At 40.1% G+C, this 26,175-nt stretch overlaps 1 protein-coding gene across 2 annotated transcripts in view; it reads left to right on the top strand.

Annotated features, from left to right (window-relative positions):
* Positions 1-25,850, top strand: part of galnt1 (UDP-N-acetyl-alpha-D-galactosamine:polypeptide N-acetylgalactosaminyltransferase 1) — a 55,230-nt gene extending 29,380 nt beyond the window's left edge. For both annotated transcript variants that reach the window (XM_084726902.1, XM_084726901.1), the window contains 12 exons: positions 3,125-3,264; positions 3,361-3,529; positions 10,073-10,239; positions 11,687-11,814; positions 11,911-11,990; positions 12,368-12,538; positions 16,847-16,964; positions 18,600-18,780; positions 20,463-20,602; positions 20,848-20,946; positions 21,147-21,281; positions 23,866-25,850. In XM_084726902.1, the coding sequence (XP_084583028.1) occupies positions 3,126-3,264; positions 3,361-3,529; positions 10,073-10,239; positions 11,687-11,814; positions 11,911-11,990; positions 12,368-12,538; positions 16,847-16,964; positions 18,600-18,780; positions 20,463-20,602; positions 20,848-20,946; positions 21,147-21,281; positions 23,866-24,012 (1,674 nt within the window). In that variant the 5' untranslated portion in view covers position 3,125 and the 3' untranslated portion in view covers positions 24,013-25,850. The remainder of the gene's footprint in view (positions 1-3,124; positions 3,265-3,360; positions 3,530-10,072; positions 10,240-11,686; positions 11,815-11,910; positions 11,991-12,367; positions 12,539-16,846; positions 16,965-18,599; positions 18,781-20,462; positions 20,603-20,847; positions 20,947-21,146; positions 21,282-23,865) is intronic.
* Positions 25,851-26,175: the final 325 nt, after the last annotated feature.

Genomic DNA, 26,175 nt, shown 5'->3' with positions numbered 1-26,175 from the left:
TAACTTCTACAGTTGTTGGTTTTCAGCTGTCATCACTGTAATGCAAAAACAAACTGTCTTCAGCTTTAAGTATATCATGGATGTGGTGGGAACCATGAAAATCGAGAACCTTGGTTCTTCACTGTGGCTTACTGAAAAATACAGAGATTATATATCAAAGAAAGTAGATGTATAAAACAGCAAGGGTGAAAGCTATGATAGGATACAGTAACATACCATATAGCATGGCAATTTGTTATAGCACGCAGCCCATCACCCATATGCTCTCTCTTCACACCTACTGCACTATGAGTAACACCTGGGTGTGATCCATGAATACAGGCCATGGTGTGAACATGCTGCAATGATAACAATCAAGACACCGACAACACTACAGAACGTAGTGATCCATTTTTATCTGCTTCACTAACACTCATGTACATGCAAAAATACACACACACACATGCGCACACACACACAGACACACACACACACACACACACACACACACACACACATTCATGCACATGCAAATGCACACAGGATTCTGAGTGTTGGAATAACCATCTACTGTACAACATATGAGATTCTCATGAAACTATAAATAAATGTGACTGCTAGGTGTTCAGGACTGCAACATCCCTTTATTGTGTTGATTAATTTTAGATTAATTATCTATTTATTAGAAAAAGAACTACTTTATGAGGTTAAAAGTCACAGTTGAGCATTTGAACTTTTGTCAACACTCATTTGACTTTTTTGTTTTGAATAAATTAATACATCTCAATTAGATAGATGCAAAATAATTTTAATGAAATAATAGTGTAAAAACAAGGATTGCGACTAATAGGCTAAATAGTCATGCTGCCTCTTAGTTGCTTAATTAATCCATCAATTGTTTGGTTTATAAATTGTCAGAAAAAAATGCTCATCATAATTTCCTAAAACCCAAGATGAGGTCCTGAGATGTTTTGTCCAAAATCCGAACTTATTCAGTTTACTATCAAATAAGACAAAGAAAAGCACCAAATCATCACTATTGATCTTTCTCTGCAGGCATATTAGGGTTCAATAGAAGGGTAAAGACAGGTGTTCCCAGTAATACTAATTAAGGTCACATTCCATTTAACGAAGCAGAGCCTTTTCAATGAGCCAACATGCACAATAGCAGCACCGTGACTACATGTACTTCATGTCAAAATGGCTGGCTGGTAAAAGGGTATACTGAGAAGCTGGAACCAAAGCTAAATGTTAATGAAGTTAAAAAGGCCGCTGTCAAATGATATGACATGAATGGTTCTTCATGTAGATGCCAGGCTACTGAGAGTTTACCAAGGGTCAAATTTTAAATTTGTTTAAACCTGTAGTTGACTGAGTGCCAGTGTAAGCTGATGTTACATGATGCACTTTCATTAACCTTGTCAAAACCCTTGTTGCTGTAGTTGTAACTGATTTGATGGAATTATTTTCTTCTCAGGAGACAGACGATCAGATTACTGCATTTATTTACTGGTTGTTTCTTTGCACCAGTTTCACCTTGTCAGTCAGAGAGATAAAATCTTCCATGCTCACAAAACTCCTGTGAATTGGATGCCTAGCTTGGCAAGAGTGGTGAAGCCTCTTCAGTCAGGGGCAGCTTTGCATCTGAGAACAGTATTTGAATTTTTTATCAAACTGCAGGAGTTAGATTGACCCAGCGCTCATTTGTATTGACTATTTGTTGCAGCCCTCAACTCTGATTGCAGTGCTTTGTGATTATGATGCCTTCAGTGTTATGTTTCCCTATTTTGTTGTCATATTTCTGCCCAGAGAGAACGCTTGCAGCAGGATGCATGACAGTTTTAGTACAGGGCTCAAAACTAAGTTTTTTACCACCTTCACAAAATTACAAAATGGGGAGCACTAACATCTGCTTGTAGATTTTTGGTTTATCGACCCTGTGAATGCAGGTCACAAGGTCAATAAAGGAAATATATGATCATATGTTGGTATGGATGGTGTGGATTTTATGCTCTGCTGCATACATACATGAATACAGTGCATAACTTTGACCTGGGTAGAACTGATCAAACTACTACATTGGCACGACAATGAAACTATTTGGCTCCACAGGCACAAAAGTCTGAGAAAAGACAAACTTTGCAAGAACAGCCAGATCTTCGCTCTTGTTTTCTGCTGTGCCCGGCACTTTGTGCTACCAGAATCCTATCAGGTGGAATTTAGAAATGCTGCTCTGCAGTTTTCCATCCTCCGTGGCTGCTAAGCAAAGCTAAACTAAGCTAAGCTAAGCTAGCTATGCACAAACACCTTTTTTTCCTCCCAGGGGCACGAGAGAAATCACCGTGGCCAAATTAATTTTCTCCCTTCTGCTTGTGCTGCTGCAACCTGAGGGATCACTGAGGCAGAGAATCAGCCAAAGAGAGGAGAGATGGTGCTGGAGGAGAGAAGGAAAGGAGAGCAGAGGAATTTTAATGTGGCTGTGTCTGTCTCTCGCTGCCTGCCAAAGAAAAGCAATTACTATCACAGCTCCTCTCTCTCTGCTGTGTGTGTGTGTGTCTGACTACACTCTAGCACAGAGGGGTTTGGTATGTTAAATGTATAAAGGCCTAGATCGGTGTGTACACTGCAGGGTGTTTCAGAACTCTGATACAGTGGATGTCTGTTTCCGTTTGAAACTTGAAAGCAGCTAAAGGATTGCTTGGATACCATGAAACATCCTATCCAAAACACAAATGTCACTGTTCACTCTGACTATAATGATGCCAGACACGAACCTAACCATGAAAGTTTTACAAGTGCGCTCATACATTTACTATTTTTCTACTAGAATAGTGATAGACAGACATCCAAAAATCCTCAGTGCTCATTTTGAGGCTCTCTGAGTGTGAAGGTGACCATTTGGAGAGGCGCTGATAAACAGTCGACAGATAAGAGCCGAGAGTCAGATGGACGGACGGACGGACAAATGGAGGCATTGAGAAGATACTCAGGCACAGAGCTGTAGGAAGTTTGGAAGATGAGGAGAGTGCAGAGAAAGACAGTGAGATATGAAGAGACCTCTGCAGAACTTTAAAAAAGCCTGTGGTTGTGTGTTTTTCCACCATCACTCATGCCTCTTTGTCTCTCTTTCGCATTACCTTTTTAGGATGAGGAGGTTCGCCTACTGTAAGGTGGTTTTAGCCACCTCTCTGGTGTGGGTGATGCTGGACATGTTCATTCTGCTCTACTTCAGCGAGTGCAACAAGTGTGACGACAAAAAGGAGAGAGGACTGCCTGGGAGAGACGGTGAGTGTGTATTGCACCACATATACTGTACATGTGATAACAGAGACGCATCTTCCAGCATCCTCTGAGTGTTGTATGTGTGTGTATCTACGGCAGATCCACTGGCTAGGCCGCGGGACGGGCCTGGTGAAGGGGGGAAGCCTGTGGTGATCCCTAAGGAGAACCAGGACAAGATGAAGGAGATGTTTAAGATCAACCAGTTCAACCTCATGGCCTCTGAGATGATCGCTCTCAATCGGTCACTGCCTGACGTCCGCCTGGAAGGGTGAGCAGCCTCCCTGCAGCTAATCATCTGTCCTGTCAGTTACTGTGACTCCACTCATTGAATTCCCTTCAAAATGGTCGTCACTGGCATCCACTGTTGTGACACTGCTGAGTCCACGCTCGTGATCAAATATAAACCGCAAGGCAGACGTCTGGCCTGAAACCTACCCATCAGTCACACAGTTAACCACCATTTTTCTGTAAAGGCTAGTTATGATTAACAACATAGCGGGAGACATCTCATTAATGATCGCATACGTAGATATATAGATGCATAAGAGTAGAGTGCATACCCTCAACAACAATAATTTTAATAATGTTTTAGTATTATTTAAGAAATGTGTGCTTTACAAAGTGAGTAAAACAGTGATGGCCTGAACAAATCCGTGGGCATCTCCTGAAAACAGTGATTGTCCACAGTATGTACAAAATACTGTCTTTGTGTATTGTCCTGTAGTTGGTGTATAACAAAATCTACATATATATTCTAGTGTGTTATACAAACAGTAAATTATTTTGAAATATTGCTGCCAATTACACTTCATACACAATAATGTTTCCCAAATGTTTATTACCAGCGGGGGTTTGTTGTTTTCTGGGGGGTTCACAAAGCTGTGTGCAATGCATTTTGGGGCAATACAGTCTGTGGACAGTCTAGCCTCAAAAAATCAACTGTTTTTGCTTTCACCACAGTTAAAACAAACTCTGGTGAGTTTACTCGTTCAGTATGGTTTGTTTGGTGCTAAAGCTGTCAATTTAACTAAACAGCCAGACTGAGACTGTGAACTCTGCTACTGTTTGTCTATGATCTGACAGCAGCAGATGGACATGATTTTATGATATCTGATTTTGGAATGATTTTAAAAGCTAAACTACTGTTAAACGATCTGATTATGATTGGGAATTGTTCAGAAGGTGCTCCTGTAATAAGCTATCTCTATATATTTAGGTAAATCATTTGGTTTTAATATATCTGTATCTGTCAGTATGTGCAGGTTTTTTCCATTCAGTTGACCAAATAAGTGACTGTATGAGGGTTTACCTTTTGTCATTTTGTCATGTAAGAGAGAAGAGAAGAAGAGAAGATGCCTCTTTTTTTGTCCTGTTTTTACTTGTTTGTTAATAACATGCAGTCAGTTTTGCAGTCTATTAATAGTTATACCAGAGAATATAAATTGACATGTAGAGAAGTATGTAAGGAATTAATAGTACCATTTCATGAGACCTTGAAGGTAACAACACCTGGGTCTCTAGTGTACCATGCTTTAATCTCACTGACTTGCAGTTTTAGTAAAATGTAAAGAAAACCAAGACCGAACTAAGATAAATATAACAGTCAGTTTAAAGGATAATGATAAGAAAGAAGACACTGTCTTTGTTTTTCTTCTTTTGTTTTGCTTCAGTAATACTAGGTTGGGCAATTCACAAGTCCTTCTTCTCCATAATGAGGAGTTTAGTGTTACTTAAGTATCTGTCAGTGCCAGCGGCTGGAGGTTGTGTTGTCTTCAGACAGGCAGAGAGAGGCAGTCAGAACAGCAGACAGGCAGGCATCCATCGGGCCAGCAGCTTGGAAGATATGTCAAGGTTAGTTCAAGCAGGTGGAAACCAGCTCACCCTCCCATCCCCCTTCGCCACCTTTTCTGCGCTTCAGCAGCAGAACATGCATAGATCAGTAATGAGGGTTTTCAGAGATAGACAGAAAGACTGACTGACAGACACAAGACTGACAGGCAGGGGCACATGCACACTAGACAGGCAGGAAAGAAAGAGGACATTGATCCGTGAAATGGGTTTTAGTCTTTGAGCGAGAGTTGATTACTAGGTGTGTTTTCACTCAGCCTTCTCTCCGTCTATCTGCTTTTCCAATTAGGAGATAAGACAGAGTCAATATCAAGAAAGGCAATGTGTCGGTGTGTGTAGGCACGCGTACGTTTGTGTTTATTTGTGTGTGTGTTGGGTGTGTGTGTGTGTGGATCAGCAGGTTTAGGAAAACTCTGAATGAATTCATCATAGCCAAGCAGGTTGTCATTAGCTTAAACTTTGAAGCGGAAAGTAACTGATGGTTTATTTTTATTATTTTCAGCCCTGCAGTTGATGAATGTAAAAAAATAAATAAAGAGGTCATTCTGACATTACAGTCCAGCTAGTGTATGCGAGTCTGTACATGTTGTTGGGTGGATGTCCTGTATATGAAAACACTTTCCATGGCCACACCTCTCAGAAAACTTGACATTTTCTCCGTTTTTAGATCCTGACTGCATCGTTTTTTAAGAGAATGCATGTATAGATATATGTGTGTCTGTGCGCGTTAGTGTAATGTTGCAAGAGTGATGCAGTTTAATCAGAACCAGTCTGCCCACCCATCATAACTATCCCCACAATCCACTGGCTGGAGAAACAGCCTGTAACTCATTACCCTGCTCTGCTGTTGCCAAAAGTTGCTCCAGCACCCTGACTGTTTGGATTCACTGGAATCACAACCACTCCTCAGTTTATGAAATCATGTGACACACATGCGTTTGCCTTCACGCGTCAGCATATGTTGGTTTGGTGGAGACACAGTTGTCTTTTTTTCCCCTCTGCTGCAGAGAAAAGATCAGATGTGAAAAGTGGAAAGTCTGGGTTGTTGTTTGTGAAACAGAGAAGAGAGAAATAATGAACTGACATGTACACAAGTCGAAAGACTCCAAGGGTGTCTCTGTTTTTATAGTGAATCATCTTGTGTGCTCATCGACCTCGCTTCCTTGCAGAGAGTATGAACATGCTCTTCACTGACTGAGAAACACTGTGTGTGTTATTTAACGTGCTCCAGAGGCAGCTACAGGATGGAGTATATTCTTGACCTCCTCTCCTCTGTTGCTGTTACATTCCTTCTGTCAGAGTCAGCAGCAGCGAGACAGGGAGGAAGAACAAAGGGGGGAGGGAGTTATGAAGATAGAGGGAGAGGGATCATATTCCATTTGGCGATTATGAGAGCTGAATAAAATCTGTCAGAAGAAGGACGGAGAAGGCGAAGCTGGTTTCGGTTTTGTCCTCAGTAGATGACCATCTGAGCAGGTCACTGAGCATCTTTTGAGAACTAAAACTTGGACTGTGAGACAGTTTAACTCTCCCTACCATAGATCTATTTTGCCTTTTTTTTTTGTGTGTGTGTGTGTGTGTGTTTGTGTGTGTGTGTGTGTGTGTGTGTGTGTCTTAAGAAGTAGATAACAGGTCAACAGAGAAGCACATAGAAGCAAAAGCAGAAGTGTTTTCTTATAGCACTTACTCATGTTTTGAAAGAGCTTAGAACCTTATGATTGGAGTATATTATGGCTTGTCCCTTGCTCTATCACATTTCATTAGTTGTTGCAGCAATTTTTGAGTTGATACAATTTTTTACACAGATTTGTAGCACAATTTCACAATTTTTGACCATTCACGAATTGATAAAAATGGTCAAAAATCTTTCCAGTATTCCACATAAAGACACCAGGACCTTCAGGACTACCATAGAAAAAATAATGCTCTGATTTGATTTTAGAGCTGCAATGACTAGTTGATTATGGATTATTGGCTAATAGATTAATTAGTTTGATTTTTAAGAAAACATGTCAAAATGGTCTGATTCCAGCTTCTTAAATGTGAATATTTTCTCTTTTCTTTATAACAGTAAACTGAATATCACTAAGTTGTGGGCAAAACAAGACGTGAAGTCATCTTGAGCTTTGTAAAATGCTGATTGACATTTTTCACAATTTTGTGACATTTTATATATCAAACAACTGATTGATTAATCAAGAAAATTATTAGTTGCATCCCTAGCTTTGATATCAAAAACCTTTGAGATTTGGAGATTTCTGTAAGGATGGCATTTTTGGGGGGAATGGGTGCTGATGCATTTTTTTCTCAGTCAATATGATAACCAATAATTACCTTATTGTCATGGCTGATACTGATAAGATAATTTTTCCTCTTCCTGATAAGCGAGCATGACATGGTTGACACCAGTGGATTGTCTTCTATCAGTTTCTTGAACATTCCTGAAGAGTTGGAAGAGGTTAATGCTAGAGAGCTTGCATGCAGGCATCATGGCAGGCTGCAGTATTTCTTGACCTAGAGAAGTGTGTCTCTGTCTCCCCCGACTCTACAGCAATTTGTGTTCTCCAATAAAACTGATGTGCACTCAATTTGTTTTCTTAATTGTAGAGCAACATTTAACATTGATTTGGAATTGGATGAGTCCATATTTTCTGCCATCTGCTGTGCAAATCAATCCATCTGTAATATGTGTATTATTCGCAATGATTAGAACACAGTTTCAAAGCTTCTTCTCAGAAATTTAATTGTTAACTTTGGTTGGTGAGATGATTATGAGAGACTTGTATTATTTGAGAAAGGAATATGACTTGGGCAGTACCGATTGCATTGAAGCTTCATTCAGTGCCATGCTATTCAAACGGCAAAATCATTTCCCCCTGCTGGCTGCTTCGGTATCACTTGTGCCGCCAGTGTTTTGTCACTTCATTTATTTCGTTACATGTGTTTTATTTGTATGACAACACACATTAATCAACATTTCTGTAAATGTGCCTGTATTAGCCAGCTGGCTAGTTTTCAATTGCAGTCCTTTGGCAAGATGTTTTGAAACCTATGAAATGATAAAAAAAATTCATAGAACAAAGACAACAGGACACCATAAAGACAGTAATAAAACAAGAATTCTCAAGATGGAACACAAGCCATGCAGAGCAACAAGGAACAGCACTACATCAGTACAATCACGCAGCAAAAATATACAGGCAACACAAAGCATCAATTTACAGCTAAGCCACACTGACCATAGCCATCTTTTGTGACATACAGACGTGCAGAGCAGTAATAAACAGTAGACATAAATTAAATCTAGCTGTCATTATATTGATCTTGATAAAATATTAAAAGATGCAGTTATGTGTAAAATGCTAAAATGGTCATGTACGCTAACACACAAGCCATGCAGCACAGTAAGCTCAAGCTGCTGCTGCTACAGCTTCTTCCTCCAGGTCCTCGTGCCACATGCCTGCATTTCATGACCCCCCAACTCATCATGGCGAAGGTTTGAATACCTTTGAATAATTGCTGTTGAAGCCTCCAAGCCCAACAAAAGTTACTAGAGCTTTAAATGTGACAAATTTCTGTAAAGCCATGTACTTTCTTTTTAACACTTGTGGTTACTTTAAGAGGTTATTTAAAGTGTGTGAATGTGTGGTATTCTGTGCAGCATCTGCTGTAGTCTGCTTACTGCATAAAATGCCATTAATTACTCTTTTGTTGGAACCTGCAAGTCGAAAGATGATTTCTGTTGGAAACCCGAGACTGATTTTCTTGGCTAAAGTAATAAAAATGTTAACAAGCTGCAAGCTAGGGATGGCTGATATGGATACAATCTTCTGTTAAAAACAAAAATTAAAAAAAATGAATATATATAAAAAAAATACAGCAGCAGATTTTCTGGTAACAATTGGCAGTGGGAATGCATGCTGCACAAGACAGTGACAGAAGTTTGAAAAAACAAAGGCAACTGCTATAAAGGTTCACTGTGTTAGACTAGCTGTGTCCAGCAAGTTACCACAAGCTGATTTCCATACAAAAATCAAACAAACCTAAATCAGCTGTCTGGAAGGTAGAAAATCCACCTTAAAATGACTAAATAAAGTGCTTAGGTGTAATTTAATCTGCATAAACTTTGTACTGAATTGCCTAAACAAAGCAAACCCACCATTACGATCATATTAAACAGTATTTCCCAGGGAATATATAAATAAACCTGTGACAGACTTCACTAATATCCATCTCTGCTCATGCCTGCGCTCCTCTGTATCTCAATAAGAGAGTTTGATGTCTCTGCTCTACACTGCTATGATAATGACTCACACTCTAATTAGCATCACTAATCAACTGTCATCACGCTGGCCTGCTATTTCTGTGTGTGTCTGTCTTTCTCCGTCTAAATTTGTGGATATACGCCTGGTTGCTCGCTCATTATTCACCCTCGGTTTTCTTTGTTTGAAGTCGATAAAAGTATATTTCACGAAGCCCTAAATGATGATCTGATGAATGCAGCAACTGACTAATACGGTTTAGTTTATGTTAATGTCGCAGCTATTCCCCTTTTGTTCATCTCTTGTGTAGACTCACTTCAGCTGCAGCTCTCTGTCTCTCTGTGTAGCAGTCTCTTACAATCAGACAGAGGCTGGACTGTGATGTCTCTACCAGAGTGTTTTTCTCTTCTCTCGGTCTGTCTCTGTCAGTTCAGTTTTGTCTGCGTTCAAAGCCTACAACTTCACTAGTCATTGCACATGTGGTTGCCTTTGTGTAACCATGTCTGTTGGATTGTGATGCAATTCACACACCTCCTCTTGTTGTGCAGCCTCATTTTGACAGTGCTGTCTGTACAGTGTTGGAATGTTTTTAAATTTGTCTTCATATCTAAATACTTAGTTGCATTAAGTATCTTTTTGTCATTCCATATTGAAAGCAGCATTAAAGGTTTTATTTTGATTGTTTTGTTTTCTCTTTGCAGGTGCAAGAACAAGTTATACCCTGACAATCTCCCTCGTACCAGTGTGGTGATTGTATTTCACAATGAGGCGTGGAGCACACTGCTGCGAACCGTCCACTCCGTCATCGACCGATCTCCACACACACTGCTCGAGGAGATTGTCCTGGTGGACGATGCCAGCGAGCGAGGTGCGTGCACATGCACACCCACACGCACACACACATGCACATGCACATGCACACGCACACACACACACACACACACACACACACACACACACACACACACACACACACACACACACACATTCAGACACACACACACCCACACACATACACTGCAGATAATTCCTTCAGTGCTTGTGCCTCTTGTTTGAGGCTTAGCCTATTTTTTTAGAAGCTACTGTATGATTTTGCTGGGTTTGTGTGTGGGTGTGTGAGTGTGTCAGCTCTGATGTCCAACAGTCAGTCAGCATATATGATGTGTGTGTGTGTGTGTGTGTGTGTGTGTGTGTGTGTCACTCCACCCTGTGCAATGCTGCTAATCCCTGTTTGGGGGAGATTAGGTCTTTAATTCGCCAGCCGCAGGGATTACACTCTGTTATTACCCTCAATCCCCCCCTAGCCGCCACCACACACCAACATTTCACCCTGTGGGACCTCAGGTTGGATGTTGAAGTTGTGGGTTTGTGTTTGGGGTGGACGCAGAGATGGGAGCTCTCTGCAGGTAGAAGGGATGTCGGCAGGCATGCTAAGGCACATTCACACCCTTAACCTTTTGATCTCTGTTCCTACAGAAGGAATAGTTTGGAGGAGTAGCTTGTAGTCCAGCTTCTGCTGCGTGGGCGCGTGTGATTTTCTCTTTCTTGTCGAGATATTAAATTGCCTTATCCTGTAACCAAAATTATCATGGTATCAGTATTATTGCAGTATTGTTGAAATGTGCTAAAACGTTCAACAAATAGACACACTCACTGAAATCATTAAACCAACTTTGAACAGCACTACGTAACATGTTCCTGTGTGCAATGAGCGACTGAGAGTCTGCAGCAGTCATGACGCATAATGTTACAGCAGCAGAACAACATGTAGTGTTATTACAAGAGGAGAAAACACTCAAAACTTCAGTTAATATTATTGAAAGGCTATTAGCAAGTTAGACAGACAGACCATGACATTTTCCCTGATTCAGGAGTCCCCATTCATGCATTGAGCTAAAAGTAAGTTTGCTCGCTAAGAAGTTGTAGATAGTGATCACAAAGAGGACATGAGTTTTGAAATGGTTTCTGCAGACAGGGCAACCATCTTTAACCAGGTTTCCCTCAGCTTTTTCTTCAGACTTTAGCCACTTAAACGGCAAAAAAAAATTCTCTCAAGTGCTGTCACAGCCTTCTGTTATGTTTTTATTTCCCCAGACAAGCCTACTTTGCATACTGCATATATGCACTTGCCTCTGGGAGACTGTGGCTGACTCTGATGCTGCTAGACAGCATTTACTGTGAGATTTTCATAGTGCGATAATCGAACAGTGATACTGATCATCTGCAATTTCATCATGGTTTATCATGAATCTGGTAATTGTTTCACCCGTCTTACATGTGTTAATTGGATTCTTTTCTATGTGTTTATCTGTAAGATTTCTTAAAGCGGCCATTGGAGCAGTATGTCAGAAAGCTTGAGGTCCCTGTCCGTGTGGTGAGGATGGAGCAGCGGTCTGGACTCATCCGTGCTCGCCTCAAGGGAGCGTCCCTCTCCACTGGCCAGGTGTGTGTGTGCACATGCACATATGTGACACGAACTACCCATTGACCTGCTCTCCATATGGTGTGTTTGTTTAATGTTTTCTCTCCATGTTTCTAGGTCATAACCTTTCTGGATGCTCATTGTGAATGCACAACTGGGTGGCTAGAGCCCCTGCTTGCCCGCATCAAGCAAGACAAGTAAGACACACGCACAAGAAAGATGCACACACCAATAGCAAGCATAAAAAAAATCAATAAACTATTGTTTAGCCTGCAGGGGGCTTGCCCTTGTGTTTATTTGATACCTAATTACTCATTCTCTGTTAACTGCTCCCCGCAAGCAGGTACTCACATATGCATACCAGCACACACACAAAACACATTGGCTTTAAGAAGGTGTGATGAGTGATGGCTGCTGGGAAATCACAGCAGGGTCCGTTGTTTAAAAGCGTTTGGTTCTGGAGGTGGCACACCTTGCAGATGAGCATTTAGTCCTGATTGATGACCACCCAAGGTTATGAACAGCAGGCTAATGAATGTGTGTGATGATGTCTTTGTGTTCCTGTTTGCTGTAGGAGAACAGTGGTGTGCCCCATTATCGATGTGATCAGCGACGATACATTCGAGTACATGGCGGGATCCGATATGACGTACGGTGGCTTTAACTGGAAGCTCAACTTCCGCTGGTACCCAGTGCCTCAGAGAGAGATGGACCGCCGCAAAGGAGACCGCACGCTGCCTGTCAGGTGGGTGATTATAGCAAGATGAGGCTTCAAATCAGAGGGCCTTCACAAGCTAAGTGGAGTGAATAAATAAAAGAAAAATGGGGGAGTTAGGGAAATGTTGTCATGTCAATGAAGGAGTGCGAAGCAATGGGAATCAAACAACTCATTGTCTTGGAGAGAGTTTAGCAGGAAAAATATGGCCAGATACTTCAAAACAACAGCAGTTAATCAACCCAGGGAGAAGCAGACAGCTCACTGGCGAGGCTGTGGGTATACATACCAACCTTCAGACCTCAAAAATAGGCAAGAATTTGAAACCAAAGTAGGGCATCTGTGGGTTCTTTCCCAGAAAAATGTAACTTTGAGACTTTGTTTCCTGCATTCTGTGACTTTTAAAGAATGAAAACAGAATAATAAGTATTACAGTAAGTACTACAACAACATATTTTTATGTTAGCTACTTTTAATTCTCAGGGATTCGCCTGTCTGACTTGAACTTGTGTGAATCTCTTTTATTCATTTATTCATTTTTTCTGCCCCTGTCCTTTAAAGAAAATTCAGAATTCTTACAGGTGCTGGAAATCCTTGAAAATGCTTGAATTGTTATGTGGTGTTTTCAAGGTATGAAATGTGCTTTGATTTTGGATTAAATACTTGAAACTGCTTGAAATTGTAATTCCATTACTGTCACAATCATTATCTGACTAAATAGTCAGGCTTGAGCCTTGACAGATGACACACTTCACTTTGAAATGTGAAACTTTGTTGTGTTTTCCTTTAATTTGTTCCTCTGTAAAATGTTATCACCAAACATATTTTTGGGTGTTTACAGCACAATAACATCTGATTTAATGTGATGAAGAAGTGGAATAATCATTTTGTGCTGGAAAAGCTTGGAAATACATCAAAAGGTGCTTGAATTAATCTTTAGAAAAGGTGAAGGAACCCTGAAAACTTAGGGATCAGATTTTAAAAAATACACTCTGTTTTCCTTAGCTTCCCCTAACAAATGGGATTCTTCTTTCCGGAATGTCTGAAATTTTTTTCTCTTATTACTCTCCATTTCTCTCCCCTCTTTCTCAACAACATTTGGTGTAGCTGTATTGTTGTCCATGTGGAAACAATCAACTTTTTAAGTGTAGGGCTTATGGACACTGTACAGTGTCAGAAACAGGCTGTGATAACGAAAATTTTGAACAAAGGTGTGAAAATTTGTCATAATTTGTGAGAAATATAGGACAATTGTGACTACAGGAGGAAACTGGGTGAGGGGGAATGCATGGCGGTTGGTCTGTGGGAGCAATCGTTACTTTGTGTTTTAGGGATGCTCTAAGATTCACAGCTACTGGAAGACAGTCAGACATAGTATGGAAAAAAAAATAAAAAATTAAGATTTGTTTTCAGGTCTTACATTTGGGTAACATTTCAGCACAACATCTTGGCTTTTCTACAGCAATAAATGTTTAGAATAATGCTGGTCACCAGCAGAAAAGCCATTACGAAAATGGTTATGTCAAGGGTCACCCACATTAGAAGACTAGTTTAATATGATATGTGATATCGTTGTAATGGAAACTTTAACGTTCGCTCTGAGACTCAAGACGTGTTTGATAAATGTTGAGAAGAATGATTGAGTTTATCAACCCATATAGAACAGATTTCAGGTAAAAGTGCATCAATTTTGTTGCAACCCCCACAGTTCTGTAATGTAAAAAAAATATTTTTTAATCAAATAAAAAGGGAATATTAAAAAGATGAACCTGAATATCAGATGATCCGGGTTTGGCTCGCTTTTTTTCAGTATGGCTCAGCCAGTTGTTTAATCTCCACCAGCTCCGGGGCTGCTTTTGTGCAGCTGACCCTGACCTCTCTGTTGAGTCAAGTGAAAAGAGAATTTGCCTACAGGGACATAATTGAATCATTAGTAAAATACCACATGAATCATACACACTAACTCAGTCGGTCAGCTGTTTGAAATAGCTTATATCCTGTGAGCTTTAGTGTTGCTGATAGGCATTCACAATTGATGTGCACAGCGTAATTGCACTTCACCATTTAATTTACCACAGTTAATAATCATAAAATGTTCCTCAGGCTGAAATACTGTGAGAATAGGTTGAGCTTTCCTCTGTAGCTAAAGTCAAGATGTTTATGCAAGATTCTGTACAGTTTTGTTCCTTGTATCATTTCTCATTGCCCAGGCCTCAAAGCTGAAATCCAGAGCTTTTTTCTGCTTGTCTATCATCTCTTCTTCCTGCTCTTGTTTCTAAGCATGCTCGATGCCATTATTCAAGGTCACACACATAATATATCTTATGTAACACTCTGTGCCCCTGTTTTCAGTTGTTTTTCACAGCTCTGCGTGACAAAATGTTCCTAAGGGTGTCTTGTAAGTGGCCTAAAAAACAAAAATGGATCGTAGTGTCAGGGCAGGAAATTAAGAAGCACTTTACACTAATGACATCATTTACATAAACCCTGTTCTGTCACGAAGTTGCTCTGCATTATTGAGAAGACTTGAAAGCTATTGCACGTACAGATTTCAGAATGAAGCTTGTATATTACAGTAGGTGCACCAGTGTAGCTCACATAGTGTAGAATATGTAGTGGGAAATGAGTGGACACAGTAGAATCAGTCAGTTAAGAGTGACACTGATGTGAATTCAGCGTCTCATATGTGCATCTGGTGTTAAATGGCTGCTAATATGACGACCTAATTTCTTCATTAGCCAGTGCAGAGCAAACTACAGGCCTGTTACTGTGACACTCTGAGGAGCTTCATACAGTCGAGTAATAGTACAGGAGGAAACCTCAGCAGCTAAACTGGTTGTTACGGACTTGTCTACCTTGTAATTTACAGTACTGTGCAAAAGTCTGAGGTCACTTGGAAAGTTTCTCTTTACAGCTATTGGGCAAAAAAAAAAACACAAGGTCTAAAGAAGAAAAATCCTCTGAACGTATTAAATGACCTTGTGTCAATTAGATGCTGTAAATCCTGCAGACAAAAAGCTGAACGCGAGAATTTACCACAGAATCACCAGGGGGAACATTACAGTCTGCCATGGAGAATTTTAAAAGTTTTATGTTCTTTTTTTATTTTGGGGGGCCTTTTATGCCCTTATTTGATGAGAAAGACAAAGTTAAACTGGAAAGAGGGAGAGAATGTGGACGAATTGAACCCAGACTACTGTCAAGGGCTCAACCTGAGTACATGGGGCGCATGCTCTATCAAGTGAGCTACGCGGGCACCACAATTTCAGGTTCTTATGTGGTTCTAGTGAATAGTTCAGAGCTTCGCTAATAACGTTGTCATTTGAATTCTAAATCAACATTTGAGTTCTGAGCAACTTTTTCTTTTTTATATTTTTAATGTCTATTAATTCTGTTTAAAACTGTTATTTCTGCACAGTTGCAGATAAAGATTGATGAAATGTCAGATAGAGATAGAAAAAAGAAACAAATTAAAAAGAAAAGAAAAAACAGTTCTCTGCACATTTTGCTCTCTCCAGTTCTCTGCATGTTTGTTTTTTATTGTAGCAGTGTTTGCCTTTAATTAAATGTCCCAGAGTAGTTAAGGCAATAAACTCTGTTTTATTTAACTCTTTTAAACACTCACTTGTTTAGATAAATGTCTTTAATTAGAAATTGTTTTGTTGGACATCTGAAGGATTCCCACAAATTAGTAGGTTTTGTTTGTTTTACTCTGATGTGTTTGAGTCTTGTAGAAATTGTGATTTGATTGTAAGCTGAAGAGTTTAGAGAGCTTTGATATGTTTGCAGTGAAAAGAAAAGCAGATATACTTTACTATTAATTATTATTATTAATTTTGCCATCATTGTACGGTTATAATCTGTGATTGTTCAACATTTGTGTGTTTTCCAACAAGCTAGTGTTCATGTTCCTTATTATTTCCCATTCTGAGCCAAGTGCTGCAAGCAAACCGTTACCCTGTGCGCTCTCAGGATGTGTTTCATCCGTTTGTCTGTTTGTATGTAAGGTATTATGGTGTTGGTAAGTGAACTTATGATGTTAAATGAAAGCAAAAACAGGCAGCAAGGAAAATAAGCCTGATCTACAAAGAAGGAAACGATTCTGTGAGGGGGGAAAGCGCTGAGGCCATTAAACACTGATAGACCCAACAGAGAAGTGAGCAGAAAAACAGAGAATGAAAAACAGGAAAATGGTGAAGAACAGGGGGTGAATGCGGTGAAATATAAACCTCTGATGGGATCTGTAGATACCGTGTGACCTTTAGAAAGCCGTCCATCAGTGAATTAAGTGGCACCTCGCTTTTAATTTACTGTCCTCCTCCTCTTGTCTCTCTGTAGGACTCCCACTATGGCAGGCGGCTTGTTCTCCATAGACAGGGACTATTTCCAGGAGATCGGCACATATGACGCAGGCATGGACATCTGGGGTGGAGAGAACCTGGAAATCTCTTTCAGAGTGAGTGAACACACCCACGGCCAATTGACATGACTGTATTCTTCCATGCACTGGCAGGCATTCACGAGGGTCTGTTAGGGGTCAGAAACACGCACACACTTGCACATTCACTTGTGAGATCTCTGACTAAATTGTTGACTTGACTAATACTTTGTCAGGCGTCATTCTGACTGGCATTCAATCAAACTTTATTCAGACTGTCATAACACAGACCGGACCAATCTGCGTCATCCATCTCCCAGCAGAGCTCACTGGTCAGCCTTTGCTCATTCATTCAGCAATCAGGCCATACATACTATATGTTCATTCTACACAGTATACTGTATGTTAGAGGTGGGATGATTCTTATCTCCAAATTCAATACAAGTACAATACTTGTGTGCTGTTCCAATATATATTGTGATTCCGCAAATATTGCATTTCAGTTTTACAATTTCTTGAAATTTTTGTTTGCTTTTTTTAAAACTAGACTTAAAGAGAGTGTATATCATGATTGATATTTCCAAAAACAATGTACATGTCAGTTAGTCTTTCTGAGATTTATTTCAGCAGCATCATTGCTATACTGTGTATAAAAGTAGTTAAGCTGTTCCTTATTATATAGCTAGTGCCACAAGGAAATAGTAAATAAAATGAATTGTTAGGCTACTATGGAAAATAATAAAGCACCAGGCTTATTTTTTTAACCTAATAGAAAGTTTGATTTTGAGTTTTGACCCTTGAGATTGCTGTAGCTGAGGCCAGAGTTAACAGATTTAGGATGTTATCCAACACCGAAACTACTATACTATTTAATATGCCCAAAAAAAGATTTAGTATGTCTGTAACGATGATGATTATTGTGGGACACTTATATGGGGTTGTCTGACTAGACATAACCGGTTTATTTTTGGACCATGCAAATATGCCAACGATGGAAAGAGTCTTGTCCACCAGACCTTCTGGCACCCTGCCTGCTATATATCTGTCACCATACACGTCATATAGGAGCACAAAACATACCACACTGGTCACAGAAATACATCCTAACAATGTCCCAATAAATAGTATGTCAAATTCAATATGACAGAAATACCAAGATGTCCCCTTGCATCAAGTAACATTTTGGAGTATAGAAGTCAGCTTGCTTTTCTAGCTATGTGGACCCACAACCCTTTGCACAGGATGGAGATGCTCATAGGTGCATTCCAAATTGCATATTTTTACTTTTTACTTCAAATTTCGTGCAACAGACTACGATCGATGTATGAGCAAGAGGGTCAACCTACAAGGCGCAATGTTATGTTGAAGTAAAATGTCCCAATTAGCATGTGTATACTTTGTAAGGGCAGCTGGATTCCATATAAACCTAAAGAGAAGTCTGCAATTTCGAACGCATCTTCAGTTAGCAATGTGAAGTATGATAATGTTAGTTAGTTTCCACATAACATAGGGAATAAAGTATATTATTGTGATTGCCATACATCAGCCTGTGTTAGCATTGAGCTAACGGATGAAGCACCAGTTATTTATAAATGTATAAAATGGATTCATGAAGTAAAAAATCAATCCAGGAATTGTGAAAAAAAGAATACTTAAGAGAAGCTGTTTTTTCCCCCACTCATAATGTATATGTGTGTTCTTTGCACTTCATAGATTTGGCAGTGCGGTGGGACACTGGAGATTGTCACGTGCTCTCACGTGGGTCATGTGTTCAGAAAGGCAACGCCCTACACGTTTCCCGGAGGAACGGGACAGATCATCAACAAAAACAACCGACGCCTGGCAGAAGTCTGGATGGATGAATTTAAAAACTTCTTCTATATCATCTCTCCTGGTGAGTTGGCCTGTGTGTGCGTGTGTGTGTGTGTGTGTGTGTGTGTGTGTGTGTGTGTGTGTGTGTGTGTGTGTGTGTGTGTGTGTGTGTGTGTTTGTGTGTGTGTTTGTGTGTGTGTGTGTGCTCATGCAAGTATGCATGTATGTACTCATGTGTGGAGGTTAATCTCTGTGGCAGTTGTGATCTATCCATTAACCCAGTGACAGTGTGATATTGCAGTGGTGACCCAACAGTGCGGGACGGGGGGTGGCGAGTAATTTCACGCTACTAAGCATCTATTGACTCACACAAATATACACACACTCACTCACTTACCCTAGCTGGCAAAGGAGAGACAACCAAAAGTAAAGTAAAAGTCCTTAAATGTAGAGTATTTTTAGATGTGTACAACAGTCTTTGAAGTCACTCACAAACTCAATCATTCACTTTAGTTCAGCTGGCTGCAGGTTTTCCACAGGATGGAGCTGTTCTGTTATTGTCAGTATTTACATGTGCCAAATTAATATGATCTACAAGAAAGGAACGTTACAATAGTAGTAATTTAGACCTGCAGATGGCGCCTCCAACAGGCAATAAAAAGAATGGCTGGTGCAATTTTAACACGTAACTACCTGCGTGCAGTGACGTTAATTTTCAGCATGTAGCCTGATAGTTAAACTGAACTGTCATATTCAGTGTGATGTGTTAGCTGTTTTCAGTTTGGGATTATTTGGCTATAACAACATATAAACAACAGGTTTAGGTGGATACAGACAACTTTTCAACTCTCCTACTATTTCGAAGTTGCATTATTGTTTGTGCCATTGTCACAAAGACACCTGTACACAACAGTGGATTGTTTTCTGTGTCCTCTGAGCCTAGTTCTGTTGGGAAATGTTCAACACTACATTGGAAATAAGATAGAAGAAAGAAGCATGTTCACCGCAGTGGTTCATTGAAAGCTATTATAATTATGTGCATTGCACAGTAATAACATGGTCTGAGTGATGTCAGCCTATAGCTTTGCACAAACAAGTAACTATAACAGGGGCTGGCGTCAGGGTGGGTGGGTGCTCTTCCATGAGTCAGGAGAACTGCTCTGTTGTAGTTCACTCAATGGCCAATCTGATCCCGCACATCCTATAAAAACTGGAGCATGGGATTCTTCATGTTCATCAGCTGAGGAGTAGGAAGTGAAATGGACAGACCAATGTGCGCTTTCTGCGAGTGTTTAGAACATATTCAGAAAACACATACAACAAAGAAGTGGATTATGCTGCAAGACTGGCTTGAAATGTTTGTATGAATTTTTTCCCCTGAAACTAGGTCGTTTTTGGAACATTTTCTAGTAGTTGTGAATTCAAGCAGACTACAGCTGCTGTACCAAGCTCCACCCAGTCTATAGAGGTTTGATATTCAACAAATAGATTTTTGTAGAAGTGTCACTTCAACTGTAGGCCTTGTGAGGTTCATGACCATCAGACAAGTGAGCTCTGCATTTCAATGATGTTGGGTTTGGGTGCTTCAAATCAATGCATGACCTCGTTCTACTTTGCTAGTGACACCCTTTAAATAATGCTTATATGGAAAAATGAGTTTAACAGCCTCTCAACAAACACTGGACTGTATAAATGTAGGTTGGTGCCATTACTGACTTTTATGTTAATGTGTGTGTGTGTGTGTATGTATGTCTATCCATCTAGGTGTGACCAAAGTGGACTACGGTGACATCACGTCTCGCACGGCCCTGAGACAAAAGCTTCAATGTAAACCCTTCAGTTGGTACTTGGAGAACGTCTACCCCGACTCCCAGATCCCCAGGCACTATTACTCTCTCGGAGAGGTGCACAGATACACACACACACACAAACACACACACACACACACACAGAATATGACTCATGAAATTTTAGGTACTATCATTCACTTTAAGACAAACAAAGATGTGTCTGTGATTCACTGCCTTCAGGCTGGAATTTGAGCAGACGTAATGAAACTGAATCTTGTTTGAATCAAAGGGTGTGGTTTTATGTTCAGTTACAGCAATAGTGTTGCTTAGCGTGGTTTCTGTGTATGCATTCTGCTCAGATCCGTAACGTGGAGACCAACCAGTGTCTGGACAACATGGCCCGCAAGGAGAATGAGAAAGTCGGCATTTTCAACTGCCACGGCATGGGAGGCAACCAGGTATCTGAGGACCAGCACAGAGGGAAAAAACAACATAGAGAAACAAATACTTCCACAAAATAAGGAAATTGTGTGAACACTGTCACAGTGATATTTCTGTAATTCCTGTCAGTAATCATGACAGAGAGAAGTGCAAGTGAGTATGTTTAGGAGGAGAAAGGTGGAAACATAAATGTGTAATCTGTTTGTGTATCGTGCAGGTTTTCTCCTACACAGCCAATAAGGAGATCAGGACAGACGACTTGTGTTTAGACGTGTCCAAGTTAAATGGACCCGTCATGATGCTCAAGTGCCATCACCTCAAAGGCAACCAGCTCTGGGAGTACGACCCCGTGGTGAGTGGAGGAAACGATAAAAATATACTGTACATATACACATACATACATGGTACATGTGAAGAAATGATAAATGCACAGATTTATTGGTAGAGTAAATATACACAAACATAGACAGAAGGTTCTCATGCAGGTCTTGAAAGCTGTATATGTCTAAAGGCTCATCTTTTTTTCCATTTGAAACTGATAAGAATAAAAAACAACCCTGATGAAATGAAAACAACAAAGCAGACAAAATGAAAAAACACTGAACACTTGAAAAGGAGATCTCAATTTTGACCAACCAATATCCAAAGGAGCTGATTGGTCTGAAACCATTTTCAACTCAGTTTTATGTCGCCATATATCCAAAAGGTGATGTTTTCTGTTTCAATGATGATCACTACAGTTTACATTAAACAAGGTTGTGTTTTCCTTGATTTTTAAATCACCCTTTCACCTTAATTCTTGTAGTTTTTATCATATCAATTTTATCATCATAAAAAATAAGGAACACAGATTAGTTCTGCAATTTCTTACACAGTTGGGGAATGTGTCTCATTGTGTCAGAAGTCTGCACACAAGCCAAATAAGTTACAGCATTTGGAGAGAAACATCTCACTTCTTTATCAAAATGAACCTCTGCAGTCGAAATCTAATAATCCTTTTCCAATCCTTTTTTTACAACAACAAAAATACACAAAGAAAAGAAGAATTACAGGACAATAATCAATACGTTACTGTAGTCTCATGGAAACAAAAAATAATGACAGTAAAATTATAGTGCAATGGTAAACCAAAAATAATATTGTAAGGAATTGTAAAGGATGGGGTGAATGGTTGCCAATTTCAGATACGTTTTGTACTTTGAATAGAAGTGTTTTCCCAATGAAGGCAAGAGATTTCATTCCTCACTCTGATGTAAGAAACTGTGTAGTGTATTTGCAAGAAGTGTTTTGCAGAAGTGCAAACAAAGTTTTTGGTACTTTTGTTTAAAGGTAAAGTTACAAAAATTTAAGGCTTTGATGCTTTTGTCTAAGCATTCGCTTTCAGTTTGTAAGCATTCGACAAAAACTGTAATTCAAGGATTTTTTTTTTTTAACTGAAAGTAGTAAGCCCACCATAATTCTAATCCACATACAGTATGACAACACATATTTTAGACCAGCTGTCATTTCAGTTAGTGACATATTTATTGTTTTCAATTTTCGGGTGATATATCCTAGTTGACACGTTACCCAACTCAACCGCAGAATGCCTCACACTGACAGCTAAGCCAAAACTAAACTTATACTCAAAATTAAAAGTGAAATATGTAACGCCATAGCACTCAAATTCCAAATATTGGAGCCCCTCGTACCAAGGCGCAAATCTTAGGCGAGATGCCAGGGACACTGAACCCACATGAGTGCAAAACGTACACGTTATACTTTGACAACAACAAGCTAGAGCGAGTCCTTGCTTGATTTATGACTTCCTAGACTCATTAACATATTGCTTCATTTAACAGTTATGAACATCTACTTCTTCTAAAAGATTGTTAAAGATTTTTTAGGACTCATAAACAGACTCCTAGTCATTTGTCTGGCTTTTTTCTTCAATGGGAAAGGGTACAATCAGCGTTCAGTCCCGGGTCAAATGACTCTGCAGTAAACACAGGTATTTATTGCCTCCAGCTCCAAATGTCAAACGGTGAACGTGCTGTTTTCACCCCTTTTTGTGGAAGCAATGAAGACTTGTTGTCTTTTTTTTGCCTCTTTCATACACATGTGCTGCTGCGGTTGACTCTGTGCTGCAGCCCAGCACAGTGGAGTTTGCACCCCCTTGAAGGTGTGGATTTACTGATGAAGCACTCTTATTCAGTCATTAAGTTGACTGAAAAGTGTATAAACATTTAACTTCCTATAAATTCTTCACAATTAAATGTCCCCTGTTATTTTGTAATCTAAACAGTTTTATTATGAAGCAGCGAACTCAGGAAATGTCGGGCTTTCATTGGCAGTAACTTAACACGGCTCCCGTACAGCTGACAGCAAACATGAAAAAGCAACACAGGAGAAAAACTAAACTTCAAACCACAGAGATAAAGCTACAAAAGCACTGAGAGCTGCACACACACAGAGTTTTAAAATCATCCTCTCTCTGCTCCCTTGCACGCATGAGTTCAGTGTCGGCTTTCCAGTGCACATCAAAAAAAAAGGAAAGGCCTCCTGGCAATGGGAAAAGGGTCAATTGCCTGTTTTTAGCAGGTTTACAAGCGTTTCAGAACCTTGCATATAAGGGCTAATTTTGTTGTAAAAAAAAAAAAAAAAAAGAGACACTGGTCTTTTCTCTTATTTTAGGGAACTTTAGGCACACCCTGGTGACATTATTTATTGAAAAACAATGAAAAAATATATTTTGCATAATATGACCTTTAACATTTGACAAAAACATTTAAACATTTTGAAATTGAGACTAGGAACCCTGTCTACAGATAAACTATTTGAATAGATATTCAGTTACATGTCCTTAGGAATTGAATCAAACCTTTCAAAAGCCTGATTTGCATTCTCTCACACACACGCTGACTTTTCTCTCTGTGTGTGTTTGTGCTGCTGTGCAGAAGCTGACCCTGATCCACGTCAACAGTAACCAGTGTCTGGACAAGGCCAGCGAGGAGGACAGCCAGGTGCCCAGTGTTAGAGACTGCACACACACACGCTCCCAACAGTGGCTACTGCGCAACGTCACACTACCAGAGGTCTTCTGACCACGCTCCGCACACTCACAAACACACACACTCACACACACAGCGGCCCAGAGTAAGCAATCAGGGGAACGGACAGTGTTTATTAAAATTGGGCACCGGGAAAGGAAAGACTTCCCATCATGAGGGGATTCGGGGAAGAGAGGAGGACGGATTGGACGGTACTACCTCTGCCAGAGATCAGAGGGAGGAGTGTGTTTGACCCTCCTCAGAGAGAGAGGATAGCGAGGAAAGACTCCCTCTAGGAGACAATGGCTGTTGTTTTTATGTTGGTTTTTGTTGTTTTTAAAGAGATTTTAACCGCGGAGAATGACTCGCTCCTGGGCATGGACATGAGACGGGCTCGTGGAGTCGAGGTTCTGCACTCACAGCTTCCCTGGACAAAGCAGTCCAAACCCTCAACTCATCACTTAACGTTTACTGACTGCCTCTTATGAGAGAGCGTGTGCACTCATTTGTGTGTGTGTCTGTGTGTGAGTGGGTGTGTGTATTCTGAGATGAATGTATGCTTTGAGAAGGCGGCTGAATTCCTTGTTGATTTTGTTTTTCCTTTTTTCTTTTTTAATTTAATTTTGTAAAGGATTTTTGAAAATGAACTCTGGTGAACTCCTATGAAGAAGGGTGCGTGTGTGTCAGTGAGCATGTGTGCAAGAGAGACTGTCATGTATGCCTGGGTCAGAGCCCCTCCTACAGTCTCGCAGCAGTGTGTGTCTCCCTCTGGTGTTACTTCTCAGCAGTTCATCACACAGACCGGAATTTCCGCGGGACTGCACATAAAAAAAACAGAGAGGACCGAACACGAGGACCTGACATCTGCCCCCAGCAGAGATCTAGAGATAGAGAAATATGATGTTTGTGATATCTTGAGATTTGTATGTCCAGTTTTTACATGGTTTTGTCTGTTTCTACAGTCCTGTGAGAGTGCCACAGAGCAGTAACCCTAGTCTGTCTGTCCGTCTCTGTTGTCTTTAAAGATGTTTAACATAGAGCTAACACACACACAAACAGAGGACTCTGCATATGTAACTGATGTTCACTGCCTAACATAGTGTTAAACCATAGGGAGCTCTCCCATAAGGCACTACATACTCGCACACACACACACACACAAACACACACACACACACACACACACACACACACATTCTGTATACATATAGGAAAAACTTTAATCCATTTTCATCATATCTTCTTCTCAATGACCTCTTAAAAAATACACTCCAAGGGCTTCTTTCCTCCAGCGGAGTGTGTGGATGGATGTGCGGGTGTGAGTGCGTGTCTTCAGTACTAATCCCAGTCCATCAGCTCCCTATTCACAAGAACAAACAGCTCTCAGATTCCCCCGCTGTTGGACAAACAGAGCCTGTAGCGTAGACTTGACGTCAGATCACCGTATCCCTGCGTCCGTTGTTCAAAAAGAGCAAAAGCTGCTTTTTATTTTCTTAACAGTCTCCGCACGCTCCTGAGGATGTGTATATCTAAAGTAGGAAAGGAAGCCTGGAAAGCAGGAGTCATAATATCAAACACACTGATGTGTTTAAGGAGATTTAATCAGGGACAGAATAATAATTGACCCTTTCTATGTCCCACCCCCTTTTTTCTCTGCTCTAATCACAGTTGAGCAAACTTAGTACCTCGGTAAACTTTCTGCTGTTCCTGTAAAAGCGACATATAGAGTCACATCTTAAAGCTACAGCAAGTAGTTTTTTATTGATTATAACAGTCTCAACTTAATACTGATGTCTCTATGACAGTTATTAAGTTAATCAGACCATTTATGAGAAGATCAGCTATTTATGTGTAGTTGTTCTTAATGGCTGCCAGCAGGTTGGATTTGCCTTGAAATCAGCATGTTTATATCTTCCCTGGCAAAGTTACAGTGAGTAGTGGGTAAGCCAGTTTAAAAAAAGAAAGAGGAGATTTTTATTTATATAATTTTATTTTTGATGTGATATTTTGTGGTTAGTCCTCCAAAATCAACACAATATGAACATTTCTTTTTGTAACTTTAAGATGTGATTATATGTTGCTTTTACAGGTCCCCCAGCAACATATTTTAGACTTGCCTAGTGCATAGTATATCTTATATCTACATACAGAAAAACAGGAAAACATAAAGTTGACCAAGGTGCTAAGTTTGCTTAACTGAGCGAAAAGGAGTGGGAA

The sequence above is a fragment of the Lutjanus erythropterus genome, chromosome 9 (assembly GCF_056507025.1).
Source record: "Lutjanus erythropterus isolate fLutEry1 chromosome 9, fLutEry1.hap2, whole genome shotgun sequence".
NCBI lineage: Eukaryota > Metazoa > Chordata > Actinopteri > Lutjaniformes > Lutjanidae > Lutjanus > Lutjanus erythropterus.
This window is presented reverse-complemented; position numbering and strand designations above follow the sequence as displayed.